The 17,891-nt window shown below is 41.8% G+C and overlaps 1 protein-coding gene across 2 annotated transcripts in view; it reads left to right on the plus strand.

Annotated features, from left to right (window-relative positions):
• The window catches only part of LOC106569219 (contactin-associated protein-like 2), an 86,932-nt gene that overhangs the window by 19,186 nt on the left and 49,855 nt on the right, over positions 1 to 17,891 (plus strand). The window contains exons 2-7 of one of the 2 annotated variants that reach the window (XM_082960879.1): positions 11,350 to 11,460; positions 11,622 to 11,815; positions 13,336 to 13,483; positions 15,976 to 16,179; positions 16,637 to 16,821; positions 17,621 to 17,764. In XM_082960879.1, coding sequence (XP_082817005.1) covers positions 11,350 to 11,460; positions 11,622 to 11,815; positions 13,336 to 13,483; positions 15,976 to 16,179; positions 16,637 to 16,821; positions 17,621 to 17,764 — 986 coding nt within the window. Of the gene's footprint in view, positions 1 to 11,349; positions 11,461 to 11,621; positions 11,816 to 13,335; positions 13,484 to 14,525; positions 15,110 to 15,975; positions 16,180 to 16,636; positions 16,822 to 17,620; positions 17,765 to 17,891 lie in introns of those variants that run through there. The other variant, XM_014140362.3, reaches the window with a different exon arrangement.

Genomic DNA, 17,891 nt, shown 5'->3' on the forward strand with positions numbered 1-17,891 from the left:
AGGCAAGAAAGTAGTCAAGACGACTAGTTTGATTAAGTCTCCTCCTAGGTTGGGGTTTTTTAGTCTCCGAATATCCGCTATTTCTAATGTGAACATAATATTTGTGAATTCCTTAAGGGCACTGTGATAGTTTGTAGAGTGATTACCTTTACAGTCCATTGAGGTACTTAACATTGTGTTATAGTCTCCTTGTCAGGGATTTCCTCGTCGGAGGACGATATAGCGAAATCATCGTCAGAAAAAGATGACCAAAATGCAGCAGGGTTGTGATAGTTCATTTTTGAACATTTTAATAAACTCAAAAAACGAACATACAAAACTCACTCACGATTTACAGACAGTCCTGTTACGCTTGCACACGCTAAACACGAAACAATCTCCCACAAATACACAGACAAACACACCCAACTAATATAGGACTTCCAATCAAAGGCAACACCACACAGCTGCCTTCAATTGGAAGTCCACCCCAATTAACTCAACATAGAAACAGATCAACCAGACTACACATAGAAATACATCAACAGACCATAACTCAAAACCCGGAAATAATAAATCAAACGCCCTCCTAATTAACACACCACCCTGAACCACATAAAACAAATATCCTCTGCCACGTCCTGACCAAACTAAAATGACAATTAACCCTTATACTGGCCAGGACGTGACACTCCTACCATAATGATATGATAATGTGTTGCCTGTAAGTTCAATAAACTTGTATAAATGTTTTCGAAGAAGTATGGATCATCCTGATTTGGACCATATAGATTAATGAGCCAAATCTTTTTTTTGACCACTTTCATATTCAAAAAGATCCACCTTCCTTACAAATCATTCCTGACTATTTGCACATTCAGATCGAAATTTAATATCACACCTTTTGAGTTCTTTGTCCAGTACAGAAAATTATTTCACCACCCCATTCCTTTTTCCACACAACTTCATCTAAGGATGTAGAGTGAGTTTACTGTAAACAGTATATGTTATATTCCTTTTCTTTTAGCTATGTAAAGACTGATCTTCTTTTTTAATAATCCGCTAAACCGTTACAATTATAACTGGCTATACTTATTTCACCCCTTACCATAACTATATACTATTCTCAGTCTAAATTGACCATAATTAGTGCTTGTAAAGTTACTGCCATCAGAGGTATTATGACGGTCAAAATTAGAGCTTTCAAATGTCTGATATTTAAAATTCAAGAAATAGGTTCGAGCAATATTTGTTTTATTCCCTTGCCTGTTTGCCTGTGCAGCCAGGATGCCACAGATGTAAGAACATTGAGACGAGATATTATGTGTGTAGTAAATCTGAGTAGGTTGATGTGTATGATATTGGATATGATTTAGTGAGAGTGTGTACGATGTCTGTATAAGAGTAAGACTATAATGTGTGCTGTCCAAATTAGAGGTCAACCGATTCTGATTTTTTTTTTTTTCAGCGCCGATACCGATTTATTGGGGGACCAAAAAAAAATAGCCGCTGCCGATTTAATAAATAAATGTTTTATTTGTAATAATGACAATTACAACAATACTGAATGAACACTTATTTTAACTTAATATAATACATCAATAAAATCAATTTAGCCTCAAATAAATAATGAAACATGTTCAATTTGGTTTAAATAATGCAAAAACAAAGTGTTGGAGAAGAAAGTAAAAGGGCATTATGTGCCATGTAAGAAAGCTAACGTTTAAGTTCCTTGCTCAGAACATATGAAAGCTGGTGGTTCCTTTTAACATGAGTCTTCAATATTCCCAGGTACGAAGTTTTAGGTTGTAGTTATTATAGGAATTATAGGACTATTTCTCTCTATACAATTTGTATTTCATATACCTTTGACTATTGGATGTTCTTATAGGCACTTTAGTATTGCCAGTGTAACAGTATAGCTTCCGTCCCTCTCCTCGCTCCTACCTGGGCTCAAACCAGGAACACATCGACAACAGCCACCCTCGAAGCAGCGTTACCCATGTAGAGCAAGGGAACAACTACTCCAAGTCTCAGAGCGAGTGACGTTTGAAACGCTATTAGTGCGCACCCGCTAACTAGCTAGCCATTTCACATCGGTTACACCAGCCTAATCTTGGGAGTTGACAGGCTTGAAGTCATAAACAGCGCAATGCATTGCAAAGGGCTGCTGGCAAAACGCACGAAAGTGCTGTTTTGAATGAATGCTTACGAGCCTGCTGGTGCCTACCATCGCTCAGTCAGACTGCTCTATCAAATCATAGACTTAATTATAACATAATAACACACAGAAACACGAGCCTTAGGTCATTAATATGGTCGAATCCGGAAACTATCACGTTTATTCTTTCAGTGAAATACGGAACCGTTCCGTATTTTATCTAACGGGTGGCATCCCTAAGTCTAAATATTCCTGTTACATTACACAACCTTCAATGTTATGTCATAATTACGTAAAATTCTGGCAAATTAGTTCGCGACGAGCCAGGCGGCCCAAACTGTTGCATATACCCTGACTCTGCATGCAATGAATGGAAGAGAAGTGACACAATTTCACCTGGTTAATATTGCCTGCTAACCTGGATTTCTTTTAGCTAAATATGCAGGTTTAAAAATATATACTTCTGTGTATTGATTTTAAGAAAGGCATTGATGTTTATGGTTAGGTACAGTCGTGCAACGGTTGTGCTTTTCTTTCGCAAATAAGCTTTTGTTAAATCATCCCCCGTTTGGCGAAGTTGGCTGTCTTTGTTAGGAAGAAATAGTCTTCACAGTTCGCAACGAGCCAGGCGGCCCAAACTGCTGCATATTCCGTGACTCTGTTGCAGAGGTGACACATTTTCCCTAGTTAAAATAAATTAATGTTAGCAGGCAATATTAACTAAATATGCAGGTTTAAATATATATACTTGTGTATTGATTTTAAGAAAGACATTGATGTTTATGGTTAGGTACAAGTTGGAGCAACGACCCTCCTTTTTTACGAATGCGCACCGCATCGATTATATGCAACGCAGGACAGGCTAGATAAACTAGTAATATCATCAACCATATGTAGTTAACTAGTGATTATGATTGATTGATTGTTTTTTATAAGATAAGTTTAATGCTAGCTAGCAACTTACCTTGGCTTCTTACTGCATTCGCGTAACAGGCAGGCTCCTCGTGGAGTGCAATGTAAAGCAGGTGGTTAGAGCGTTGGACTAGTTAACCGTAAGGTTGCAAGATTGAATCCCCAAGCTGACAAGGTAAAAATCTGTCGTTCTGCCCCTGAACAAGGCAGTTAACCCACCGTTCCTAGGCCGTCATTGAAAATAAGAATGTGCTCTTAACTGACTTGCCTAGTTAAAAAAAATTAACCATTTTTTTTTACAAAATCGGCAAATCAGTGGCCAAAAATACTGATTACCGATTGTTATGAAAACTTGAAATCGGCCCTAATTATCATTGAAAACATTACATTTTACATTACATTACATTTAAGTCATTTAGCAGACGCTCTTATCCAGAGCGACTTACAAAATGGTGCATTCACCTTATGATATCCAGTGGAACAACCACTTTACAATAGTGCATCTAAATCTTTTAGGGGGGGGGGGGGTTAGAAGAATTACTTTACCCTATCCTAGGTATTCCTTAAAGAGGTGGGGTTTCAGGTGTCTCCGGAAGGTGGTGATTGACTCCGCTGTCCTGGCGTCGTGAGGGAGCTTGTTCCACCATTGGGGTGCCAGAGCAGCGAACAGTTTTGACTGGGCTGAGCGGGAACTGTGCTTCCTCAGAGGTAGGGGGGCCAGCAGGCCAGTGGTGGATGAACGCAGTGCCCTTATTTGGGTGTAGGGCCTGATCAGAGCCTGAAGGTATGGAGGTGCCGTTCCCTTCACAGCTCCGTAGGCAATCACCATGGTCTTGTAGCGGATGCGAGCTTCAACTGGAAGCCAGTGGAGAGAGCGGAGGAGCGGGGTGACGTGAGAGAACTTGGGAAGGTTGAACACCAGACGGGCTGCGGCGTTCTGGATGAGTTGTAGGGGTTTAATGGCACAGGCAGGGAGCCCAGCCAACAGCGAGTTGCAGTAATCCAGACGGGAGATGACAAGTGCCTGGATTAGGACCTGCGCCGCTTCCTGTGTGAGGCAGGGTCGTACTCTGCGAATGTTGTAGAGCATGAACCTACAGGATCGGGTCACCGCCTTGATGTTAGTGGAGAACGACAGGGTGTTGTCCAGGATCACGCCAAGGTTCTTAGCACTCTGGGAGGAGGACACAAGGGAGTTGTCAACCGTGATGGCGAGATCATGGAACGGGCAGTCCTTCCCCGGGAGGAAGAGCAGCTCCGTCTTGCCGAGGTTCAGCTTGAGCTGGTGATCCGTCATCCACACTGATATGTCTGACAGACATGCAGAGATGCGATTCGCCGCCTGGTTATCAGAAGGGGGAAAGGAGAAGATTAATTGTGTGTCGTCTGCATAGCAATGATAGGAGAGACCATGTGAGGATATGACAGAGCCAAGTGACTTGGTGTATAGCGAGAATAGGAGAGGGTCTAGGAGAGGGTCTAGAACAGAGCCCTGGGGGACACCAGTGGTGAGAGCGCATGGTGCGGAGACAGATTCTCGCCACGCCACCTGGTAGGAGCGACCTGTCAGGTAGGACGCAATCCAAGCGTGGGCCGCGCCGGAGATGCCCAACTCGGAGAGGGTGGAGAGGAGGATCTGATGGTTCACAGTATCAAAGGCAGCAGATAGGTCTAGAAGGATGAGAGCAGAGGAGAGAGAGTTAGCTTTAGCAGTGCGGAGAGCCTCCGTGACACATTGAAAACATAATTGAAAAACACAATCCCAGCATTTCCATAGCAATTGACGTTTCACATGATCATGAAAGAGACCTTGCATTACTCTAGAGACGGCTTCACTACAGTACAAATGTATTCCGTACAATATTTTATTATTCCCCAATGCCGCTATTCTGATATCTTTCCCTTTCTTGTTGTAAACATATATAAACGTGTAGACAAATAAATAGACAAATAAGAAACATATTAAATTATAAAACAGTTCTCGACAATAGGGAGAGTGAGAGAAGAGAAAAGAGAGAGTGAGAGAAGAGAGCGAGATCAGGTGTGTGTGTATATATAAGTCCGTATGTGTAAGCGAGCATGTAATTGAGTACGTGTGTGTTCATATCCACTTCATAGTGTTCAGATTGTAACCTGAAGTCCCTGTAAAATGTAGTAAAGCGATGGTGTTATGGAGCTGTCTCGGAATAGCTGTCCATCTATAAAGAGTTTGTCCACATTGAGAAAGGCACACTTAACCTTCTCCCTCTGTTGCCTTTGTACCGGATACAGTCTCTTACGTCGTTCGTTTATCTCCCTTGGAAATTGGTCATTGAGACCGAATTTGGTCCCTTTAAACTCCCTTCCCCTGCTTTTGATCAACTCCTTTTGTTGGTAGTGTTCAAATTTTGCGATGATCGGTTGGGGACCCTTGGTCTTGTCGCTCCGATCTCCAAGTGTGTGTACTCAGTAGAAAGCCACCATGTTTCAAGGCGGATTGCTTGAATTCTCTGATCGCGCCCTCTGGATTATTGGATGTGTCCTCAGGAATCACAGAAAAAATATATATTTTCACGCTTGGTATGACTTTGTATGTCTAGTAGCGACTTCTTAAAGTCCTGTTTTCCGTGAGTAGACAATCCATGTTGGAATCGTTGATTTTTACCTTGGCTGTGAGTGCCTTGTTCTCGGAGAATGAGAATTTCACTCTGGCTAAACTCAAAACTCCCCCGCAGCCCTGCTACCTCCTCACACAACTTTTCCAGTGTTGCATGGATTCCAGCCAGAGCACTAGCCTCTACTTCAACAGTAAGTAAATTGTCCGTGTCTGTAGATTAATCTGTTTTTCTTTTTTGGGGGGGGGGGTTAAAGTTATTTTGAGGTAGTCGGATCTTTCCATGATGGAGTATGTTGTTCCTCCATAGCGTAAAGCTGTTGGTACTCATCGATTTCCCTCAGGATCTCCTTAGTGTCCAGGTTGGCTCTTTACTGCAACCAGTTGTTTTACGAAAAGATAAGAATGAGTCTTTCTCATGACAACGACAGGTGTCTGTAGTACAGCCAGCTAGCACTCGCGGAATCCACGCAAAAAATGGAACACAAACTTGCAGTCCCAGATGTAAAGGATAACCGCGCCATGGAATCCTTCGCAACAAAAATCGATTTAATGAAAAATATTTAATATAAACAACAAACCAAGTGTAGACAGTACAATGTTCTGTTGCGCGCTCTGATGATGTATATTGCATGTTGATGTCACCTTGTGTTTCTTGGCCCAGTTTATTTGCGTTGTTTGTAACTTATTTCTTTACTGATTTTGTACATAATGTTGCCGCTACCGTCTCTTATGACCGAAAATAACTTCTGGACATCAGGACTGCGATTACTCACCACGGACTGGCAGAATCCTTTTTTTCCTTTAACGTGTCTGACGAGACCGACATGAGCGATATACTGCTTTCTTGGAAACAGGACCAGATAACCGTGATTTGCGTGAAGAGGCGGAGAAAAGGGGGCCGTAGGGTGGGCTGCCTTCTGAGAATTCGTAGGCGATTGAATAAACCCCCACTTCCTTCCATTCTGCTAGCAAACGTGCAATCTTTGGACAATAAAATAGATGACCTACAGGGAAGATTAAACTACCAAGGGGACATTCAAAACTGTAATATCTTATGCTTCACGGAGACGTGGCTGAATGACGACACTATCAACATACAGCTGGCTGGTTATACGCTGCACCGGCAGGATAGGACAGCGGCGTCTGGTAAGACAAGGGGCGGCGGGCTATGTTTTTTTTCTAAATAACAGCTGGTGCACGATATCTAAGGAAGTCTCAAGCTATTGCTCGCCTGAGGTAGAGTATCTCATGATAAACTATAGACCACACTACCTACCTAGAGAGTTTTCATCTGTATTTTTCATAGCTGTTTACCTACCACCACAGTCAGAGGCTGGCACTAAGACAGTATTGAATTAGCTGTATTCTGCCATAAGCAAAAGAGAACTCTCACCCAGAGGCGGCGCTCCTAGTAGCCGGGGACTTTAATGCAGGGAAACTTAAATCCGTTTTACCAAATTTCTATCAGCATGTTAAATGTGCAACCAGAGGGAAAAAAACAGGACCACATTTACTCCACACACAGAGACGTATACAAAGCTCTCCCTCGCCATCCATTCGGCAAATCTGACCATAATTATATCCTCCTGATTCCTGCTTACAAGCAAAAATTAAAGTAGGAAGCACCAGTGACTAGGTCAACAAAAAAGTGGTCAGATGAAGCAGATGCTAAGCTACAGGACTGTTTTGCTAGCACAGACTGGAATATGTTCCGGGAATCCTCCGATGGCATTGAGGAGTAAACCACATCAGTCATTGGCTTCATCAATAAGTGCAGCGATGACGTCGTCCCCACAGTGACTGTACGTACATATCCCAACCAGAAGCCATGGATTATAGGTAACATCCACACTGAGCTAAAGGCTAGAGCTGCCACTTTCAAGGAGCGGGACTCTAACCCGGAAGCTTATAAGAAATCCCGCTATGCCTTCCGACAAACCATCAAACAGGCAAAGCATCAATACAGGACTAAGATTGAATCGTACTACGCCGGCTCTGATGCTCAGCGGATGTGGCAGGGCTTGCAAACCATTACAGGCTACAAAGGGAAGCACAGCCGAGAGCTGACCAGTGATACGAGCCTACCAGATGAGCTAAACTACTTCTATGCTCGCTTCGAGGCAAATAACACTGAAACATGCATGAGAGTACCAGCTGTTCTGGAAGACTGTGTGATCACGCTATCCGCAGCCGACGTTAGTAAGACCTTTAACTTTTTGAGGCTAGCGTCCCACCCACCGTGCACACTATTCAACAGCCAGTGAAAAATCAGAGCGCCAAATTCAAAACAACAAAATGTCATAATTCAAATTTCTCAAACATACAACTATTTTACAAAAGGCTTTATGGCGAAAGCATAAAGTTCGATTATGTTAGGACAGTACATAGACAAAAAATTACACACAGCCATTTTCAATGCAAGGACAAGCGTCACCAAAAGCAGAAAACCAGCTAAAATGATGCACTAACCTTTGACAATCTTCATCAGATGACACTCCTAGGACATTATGTTAGAACAAAAAATGCATGTATTGTCTATCAAGTTCATATTTATATCCAAAAACCCCATTTTACATTGGCGCGTGACGTTCAGAAAATGTATTTCCTCCAAAACATCCGGCACAACAATTTACAAAAATACTCATTATAAACGTTGATAAAATATTAAACTGTTATTCAAAGAATTATAGATTAACATCTCCTGCATGCAACCGCATTGACAGATTTCAAAATAACTTTACTGGGAAAGCACACTTTGCAATAATCTGAGTACTGCGCTCAGAAAAATACATCAGGCAATTACAGATACCAGCCATTTTGGAGTCATCTAAATGCATAAATAGCATTAGAAATATTCACTTACCTTTTAATAATCTTCATCAAAAGGCACTTCCAGGAATCCCAGGTCCACAATAAATGTTGTTTTGTTCGATAAAGTTCATAATTTATGTCCAAATAACTCCATGTTGTTTGCGCGTTCAGTAAGCTACTCAAAATGTAGGACGCACGAGGAAAATGTCACGACGAAAAGTTTTTAAAAAGTTATATTTACGTTCGTTCAAACATGTCAAACGTTGTATAGCATCAATCTTTAGGGCCATTTTAACGTGAAACTTCAGTAATATTCCAACCGGACGATTCCATTGTCTTGAAAAACGTTTTGGAACACAGCTAACTCTCACGTCAATGCGCGCCAATGAACTGATGTCCTTCCCTGGGTCACCAACTTCTCCACATTCTTGTTCGCTCTCTGTTCATCATAGACGCCTCAAACAACTTTCTAAAGACTGACATCTAGTGGAAGCATTAGGAAGTGCAAAATGAACCCTAACTCACTGTGTGTCAGATAGGCAATCACTTGAAAAAACTACAGGTACCACATTTTCATTTCCTGGTTGTATTTTTCTCAGGTTTTTGCCTGCCATGAGTTCTGTTATACTCACAGACACCATTCAAACAGTTTTAGAAACTTCCGAGTGTTTTCTATCCAAATCTACTAATAATATGCATATTCAGAGTAGTAACCTGTTTAAATTGGGAACGTTTTTCATCCGGCCGTGAAAATACTGCCCCCTAGCCCATACAGGTTAAACAGGTCAACATTCCCAAGGCCGCAGGGCCAGACGGATTACCAGGACATGTACTGCGAGCATGCGCTGACCAACTGGCAAGTGTCTTCACTGACATGTTCAACCTGTCCCTGACTGAGTCTGTAATACCTACATGTTTTAAGCAGACCACCATAGTGCCTGTGCCCAAGAACACTAAAGTGACCCTCCTAAATGACTACCGACCCGTAGCACTCACTGTAGCCATGAAGTGCTTCGAAAGGCTGGTGGCTCACATCAACACCATTATCCCAGAAACCCTAGACCCACTCAAATTTGCATACCGCCCCAACAGATCCACAGATGATGCAATCTCCATTGCACTCCACACTGCCCTTTCTCACCTGGACAAAAGAAACACCTATGTGAGAATGCTATTCATTGACTACAGCTCAGCGAACAACACCATAGTGCCCTCAAAGCTCATCAATAAGCTAAGGACCCTGAGACTAAACACCACCCTCTGCAACTGGATCCTGGACTTCCTGACAGGCTGCCCCCAGGTGGTAAGGGTAGGTAACAACACATCCGCCATGCTGATCTTCAACACGGGGGCCCCTCAGGGGTGCGTGCTCAGTCCCCTCCTGTACTCCCTGTTCACTCATGACTCCACGGCCAGGTACAACTCCAACACCATCATTAAGTTTGCCGATGACACAATAGTGGTAGGCCTGATCACCGACAACGACGAGACAGCCTATAGGGACAGGCTATATCAGAGACCTGGCCATGTGGTGCCAGGACAACAACCTCTCCCTCAATGTGATCAAGACAAAGGAGATGATTGTGGACTGCAGGAAAGAAAGGACCGAGCATGCCCCCATTCTTATCGATGGGGCTGCAGTGAAGCAGGTTGTGAGCTTTAAGTTGGTGTCCACATCTCCAACAAACTGACATGGTCCAGCACACCAAGTCAGCCGTGAAGAGGGCGCAACAAAACCTATTCTCCCTCATGAAACTGAAAAGATTTGGCATGGGTCCTCAGATCCTCAAAAGGTTCTACAGCTGCACCATCGAGAGCATCCTGACTGGTTGCATCACTGTCTGGTATGGCAACTGCTCGGCCTCCGACCGCAAGGCACTACAGAGGGTAGTGCGTACGGCCCAGTACATCACTGGGGGCAAGCTTCCTGCCATCCAGGACCTCTATTCCAGGCGGTGTCAGAGGAAGGCCTTAAAAATTGTCAAAGACTCCAGCCACCCTAGTTACAGACTGTTCTCTCTGCTACCGCACGGCAAGTGGTACCGGTGCGCCAGGTCTAGGTCCAAGAGGCTTCTAAACGGCTTCTACCCCCAAGCCATAAGTCTCCTGAACACCTAATCAATTTGCTACCCAGACTATTGCATTGCCCCCCCCCCCCCCTTTACACCGCTGCTACTCTCTGTTGTTATCATCTATGCATAGTCACTTTAATAACTCTACCTACATGTACATATTACCTCAACTAACCGGTGCCCACCACACATTGACTCTGTACCAGTACCCCCCTGTATATAGTCTCACTATTGCTATTTTACTGCTGCTCTTTAATTACTTGTTACTGTTATTTATTATTCTTAGCTGTATTTTTTTAAACTGCATTGTTGTTTAGGGGCTCGTAAGTAAGCGTTTCACTTTAATGTCTACACCTGTTGTATTCGGCGCATGTGACTAATAACAACATTTGATTTGATTTTGATTTGATCTTTGAAAGTTATTCGTCAAGATTGAGTGTGTCTACCAGGAACATGACAGGCTGAACGTTTGATTTATTTTTCAAAGCTATTCATGTATCGCTATTGATGTGTTCAATAATAACCAAACCAGACAGAAATTGGCCTTGCCAGTATTCATATTGTATTGAATGGCCTTTGCTTCCAGTCATTACCACCACAGGCCTGCTATAGAAAAGGATGTGAATGGTAAGAGACGTCACATGTGCTAGTCTCTCCAAAAACCTGTCTGTGGTAAGGAGCAGTAATGTAAAATACAATTGTAAGGAAGAAAAGAAAACTTAATCAAATACATTGTTAAAACACGCTGAAGTGTCATTTTATGGGACGATGACTCATTCCTCCATTGTCTGTATCTTGTGTTTTGTGTTGCCCTCCAGGGAAATGTGATGAAGTGTTGGCCACACCACTCTCTCACACAGCTTTTACCAGCTCCTCAGTGTACTCCGGTGGATATGGGGCTGGATACGCAAAGCTCAACAGGAGAGGAGGTATTAACTAAAATAATTCAGAATGAAAGCTTAACATCTCAATATTTTTATCTTTTGATTATTTTAAGCTGCAGTCTCATTCACTTCACTCACATATGTTTTGCCACATAGAAGCAGAGGATACTAACAGTTGCTGGTTTGATTGTTTCTCTCATCTCCAGGTGCTGGAGGCTGGTCTCCGGGGGACACTGACCGTTACCAGTGGCTGCAGGTGGACCTGGGCACCAGGAAGCAAGTCACCTTCATTGCCACACAGGGCCGGTACAGCAGCTCTGATTGGACAACCCAGTACAGACTCCTCTACAGTGATACAGGAAGAAACTGGAGACCGTATCGGCAAGATGGCAACATATGGGTGAGTGTGTTAGTTGTAAATTGTGTATCAGAAATGCCTACTTAATCAGCAATCATTTCTAAATGTCTGTACTTTGTTAATATAATTATAGCCCAAAGAGAACAATAGTAATGGCGTATTTTTGTAGGCACTAACGCCATGGTTTGTTGAACAAATCCTATGGGAACATCTTTTGTAGGGTTACTGGATAAATGCGGAAAATAAGGTCTGTGGTGAACACATGCTTAGGAGATCTTATACATTTTGTTCTATGAGATAATCTTCATCAGCTGATGGCACTTTTTGTAAATCTTTAAGCATTTACTGTATGTAATTTTTTTAAAAGCACATAAAAGGCTTCATAATTAATGAAGGTCATGTTAACTGACTGATATTACCTCATAGAACAAAACATATAATAAAAAAAAAAAAACTATACTTTCCCCATTCATTTTCCCCATAGCAATTGCTGAATGTACCAGAAGTAACTAATTTCCGGTTTTTAGGACGACAAACTTTTTGGTTGTGCACCTGTTATACCCCTGGAAGGGGGAAATATAGAAATAAATCACACAGATGTAGCTTCAGCTTCAAGTCACTTGTAATGAGTGTTTTTCATATAAAATCAACCATTTACATAGGTACAATATATATTTTTTTTACCAATGCACAAAATATATTCTCTTCAAATTACATAGCTGTTACAATTGTTCAATAAACCAATATTGTCTCATTTATACATTGCAATGGCTCGATTAATCCTTTATTATCGCTCTTTAAATTGACATTGAAATGCATGTATTCCACTATTTATTATCACCATTGATTATCCTTGTATATACTGTTCTTATATTTATTAGACACTGTATGGATGAATTCCTATCAGCATGCAAACTCCTCCTAATAACAAAAACATGTATAACCTTGAATTAATTCATATTTGGTGCTTTAGATTACAACAACATTCACATTTTCCCAAAGTTTTCCATTGTTCCCAATCACCAACCACACACACAGGAGCAGTGCTCGGTCTCTCTTGGGCACGCTCTGATCACGAAGTCACCTCGTGTCAGTGAGCAGCCTTCTAGCAAGCTAGCTAGCAAAACGGCTAATTTCAATGTGGTCTAAACATACAAATAACACATTTTATGTTTTAAACACCTTTGCTGCTGACTAATTAACACACAGTAACATTCTGACATAAACGAATATATTCAAAATCGCATTCATACCTGATAGGGGGAAATATAGAAATAAATCACAGAGATGTAGCTTCGGCTTCAAGTCGCTTGTAACGAGCGTGCTGGGAAGCCCCGTGCGCCCCTGTAGGAATTCCTAGGAATTCCTAGGTATAGCCTATCAAACTCACATCAGACAAATGAACAGCATATGACTTATTGGTCCACATTATGATTCTGTATTATTATTTCGTTATTAAGGCACTTTTAATTCTATCACACACCATCTAAAATGCTCCCCATGAACAGTAATTGGCTTCAAAATGTGGAACCTAAAGGTTATGTTTCTGTTTGCTTTCCAAGGCATTTTCAGGCAACTCCAACAGCGAGAGTGTGGTCCGCCATGATCTGCAGCATGCAATCATAACACGCTACGTCCGCATCATCCCACTTGAGTGGAGCGAGGAGGGGAGGATCGGCTTGAGAGTGGAAGTCTATGGCTGTTCTTACTGTGAGTGTACGACACTGTACATCCATGCACATCTCACACTACTGTACAAGAGATAGTATATGGGAACATCCTTTAACAGAAGAACATAAAAAGGAATCTCTTAATTCAAAACATCCTTTATTGTGTGCAGTTTGGATAATTTCTACATGAAGAAAATATGAGAATAATCAGGTGTTGGCCAATATGGGCTTAATTAATATGTAATACTGAAGGTTTTAATTATCTTGGTATCATATATCATATTTGTCAGGTGGGTGTATTAATATGCTCAGTAATGTAGATTCATTGAGTTTAAATAATTACATTACTGATCTATGTGCCAACAGCGACATTCACACAGCTACAGGTTTTTGATAGAGTAGGAGATAGAGAACAGCAGTTTACCTTGGCTGGTTTCTGTTGTTACCTTCTACTACAGAAAAACACGCTTTACTGATCAATTTCTTTCTTCCAAGCTTTCACCTGCCACACAACCGTTTGCTGTGTCCATCGTATGCTGTATTACACACTGTAGAAACTGATAGACAGGAAAAACTGACCAGGAGAAACTTGTTTGCCCTAGTCATTGAACAGTCTAGTTCCCCCTGGCCACTTGTCCTTACTGGAAGTACTCCATCCATGCCCTTAAGATTGAACAGCAAATAGATGTCGCCGACTGTCAGACCATTGAACAGCAAATAGATGTCTCCGACTGTCAGACCGGGTAAAGAGATGAAAGGAGAAAGTTGCCACAGGGTGATATCACAATGCCATGCTGCTGTCTAAAGACACGTAGGCTGGCACATCTCAACAGACAGAAACGTATTTGAAGTAGGCTTATATACCGTATACCGGGGTATTTCAATACCGCCGGAACTGTTTCTTTTAAGTATATTTATTTAATACATTTGAATATTTGTAGTTATTTTTTTAAGTAAAGAAGATTGCGTTCTTCATTTCACCTGTCACATAACTTTCCATAATGAAGCTTACCGGTAGTCCCCACTCACGTTGTTTGTTTACAAGTACAGAACGATGAGAGACCAGAGCCTTGTGTCACTCACTCTTGTGCAGCACGCGCCAGGTAGTTACAGTATGGAGTTCACAACTAAATGTTTGCCAGCTAGATATCTTATGACTATTACGTTAACTGTCTGAAATGTGCTGAATGCTTTACATTTGTGCATTTGGTTTGCTCATTTAATACCTGGTTAGCTATTAAGCTAAGTAGTTAGCTCTTGATTATGACTGTTCCATTCCATTACACATAAGTCATTGGACGAAGGCGTCTTCTCTTCGGGGGAGTTTTGTTAAGATCCCTGACGCTCAATCTGAAGATTAACACGCATCGCCTGCGGTAAAATGTTGGTAGAATAAGGACCTTATCTTTCATATCAGCAAGAAATAATAACAAAGAAATTAAAGGTTAAATTGATACAAATCTTGATAGGGTTAGTGTTCCCACACGGCCATAAGTCAATGTTGCAGCCCGTGTTTACGAAAATCAGACAGAAGACAAGAGGTGACCACCTGTACTAATTGCTAACTGGTGTGCTCTGAACAACTGTGTGTAAGCATAACTCGGGAAGTGTAGTTTCGTCAGATGGAGGCATCCATAGCTGTATGGAGATGTGCAAAACTGCTACAGTAAGTGTATATTTTTTATTTGAAGGATTGTTTCTCACTGATGAACGATAAGGCCATATGTTTCAAAAGCCGTACAGCAACGATGATTGTTGAAATTTCGAAACTTTAAAACGGCATCGGGATTGTAGTTCACATGAGCCAGTCGGAGACGAAGCTAATGGTTGAACATTTTAGGGAGAAGTCAGAATGCCGCCTAGAGCTTTCGAGAGCTAGCTAAGTGGTTAGCCTTCCAAAATCAAGCTTCACTTGGTAACAGCAGAGAATCCCCTCCTAAATCAAGAGCTTTGCTGTCTAATATTTGTTTTGTGCTTGCAGCAAACTGTGAGTAGCATTTTTTATGTTACTTGTATAACTTTATGAGCTGGGATGTCGTAATACTTTGTCAGAGACTGTATAAAATGTTCGCAATGCACTCATTAGCATTTAGATAGCATTCTCTATGGGATTTTAGCATGTACTTGTTAGCATTGCTAATTTTCGGATTAGAGTCACAGTGGTGTTTGAAATTAGCGCAATTTGCTTGTGTTCAGTGCCGGTATTACCGGATATCCCGATATGGCACACGGTCGGTATGACAATCTGGATACTGCCCAAGCTTACTTTGCAGCCATGGTTATATGTATTAGAGACTAAGTCATTTCTCCCTCAGTTGTTCTTTTCCTCCAATTATAAAAAGAGAAATCCGTATAAACTGCCTCACCTTTTTGACATGGCTTGTGATTGCAGTAGGTGATCTCTAAAGGTCTATAGGTTTGTCTCATTAACACTCATATTACCTTTTATGTCAAAAGCCTTGACACAGGACAGTAGAGGTAATTGAGGGGATATTAAGCTCTGTAACCTTTATCACTGTTCGGTGACCTCAGGGGCGGATGTGATCAACTTCGAAGGCCAGGGTGTGATCTCCTACCGCTTCAAGATGAAGAAGATGAAGATCTTGAAGGACGTCATCTCCCTGAAGTTTAAGACCACAGCCAGTAACGGTGTGCTCCTGCACGGGGAGGGACAGCAGGGAGACTATATCAGCCTGGAGCTGAAGAGATCCAAACTACTGCTCATGATCAACCTGGGTAATGGACCATTATCCGATCCTGTCTATGGGATATCTGGGTGCGTCCCAAATGGCACCCTATTCCTTATTTAGTGCTCTACTTTTGACCAGGTCCATAGTGCTCTGGTCAAAAATAGTGCAAGATATAGGGAACAGAGTGCCACATGGACGCACACCTACTGTAGTCGCTGATTAATATAGCTTCTTATGGCAACTACAGACGGCAGTTGATGAAACTTGATACAATTCCGGCATATTTGCTAATATGACTGGCCCTTATGCATTAATCATCTTCAGTTTTTATGTGATGGATTTCAGTAATGGTTGTTGTCAGAAAGATAATTATTCATCACAGTAGCCTACACAAATGAGCATTTGTAAAATGTTATCTCACTATGTCAGACTGTTGTTTATAGGAAAAATGTCGCCTTAAGCATTTTCTTGAATTCAATCTGTTTATGTCTTGTAAACTTCAGGCAGCAATCAGTATGGCTCCATCCTCGGGCACACCTCCGTGACAAGTGGAAGTTTATTGGATGATGACCATTGGCACTCTGTAATTATTGAGCGTTACCGACGGAATGTCAACTTTACCCTGGATCGCCACACGCAGCACTTCCGCACCAACGGTGAATTTGATCATCTTGACCTGGACTATGAGGTAGGCCACAGTTGTATTGTGTATTGTCTTAGGGAGGGACGCAAAAAGCGTCCCTCCCTATCAGGGTTGGGGTCAATTCCATTAAAATTTAAGTCAATTCAGGAAGTACACTGAAATTAAAGTTAAAATACATTTTCAATTCGGAAAATGTGACATTTTAATTTGATTCACTTTCTAAATTAACAGGAATTTTAATGACCCCAATCCTATGTAATTTGTATATTGTCATGGTTAATTTCTCTATCCATTCCTATAAAATTGTATTGTATATTGTCATTGGTGCATTTGTACAACCCTCCCAATAAAGTTGTATTGTATATTGTCCTGGTTCATTTTCTCACATACCTCCCTATCTCTACGAGGAGAGGGGATATGAGAGATTATTTAATTAGATCCTTTGGCTCCTGTGAGTCAGGTTACTCAGAGGTCTGTGTGAAGATGTGTTAGTTCACAGATGCCAAATCGGAGCAAACTCTCTCTGTACTGCGGCTCCCCTGTGCTTACAAAGCTCAGCTTTTAGGTTTGTCTGTGTAATTATCGGTGTGCGATACCGAAGGAAATTACTTTGGCTCCGCAGGGAAAGAGAAGGAAAAAAACACAACACCATACATACATTAATTATAAAGTGGAGATTAATGCAATCAGGCACAAGCGAAAACCAATATACTCTCTGAAGGGATGTATGCTGCTGTATTGATTTGATTCAAAGCGACAAATTGCTCTGAGGTGTGGCTCGTGCTGCAGAGCCTCTTCAAATAATACTTGACCCCTTTTCCTCTTCTCCTTCTGTGTCCTCTAGATCAGCTTTGGAGGCATGCCCTTCTCTGCCAAGCCCAGCTCGGGAGGCAGGGAGAACTTTGTTGGCTGCATGGAGGGCATCACCTACAACGGAGATAACGTTACCAACCTGGTCAAGAGGAAGAAAATTGATACTTCAAGTTTTGTAAGAACCTTTCTCTGTCATGTTTTGTACATCTGAGTAGCATCTTTTCTAGGTGGTTTGTGATTCACTGGTATACCTTGAAAACATACACGGTAGGAACAGCCATGTATTTGTGATTACTTACTTG

Source organism: Salmo salar, chromosome 14 (assembly GCF_965601325.2).
Source record: "Salmo salar chromosome 14, fSalSal1, whole genome shotgun sequence".
Classification (NCBI taxonomy): domain Eukaryota; kingdom Metazoa; phylum Chordata; class Actinopteri; order Salmoniformes; family Salmonidae; genus Salmo; species Salmo salar.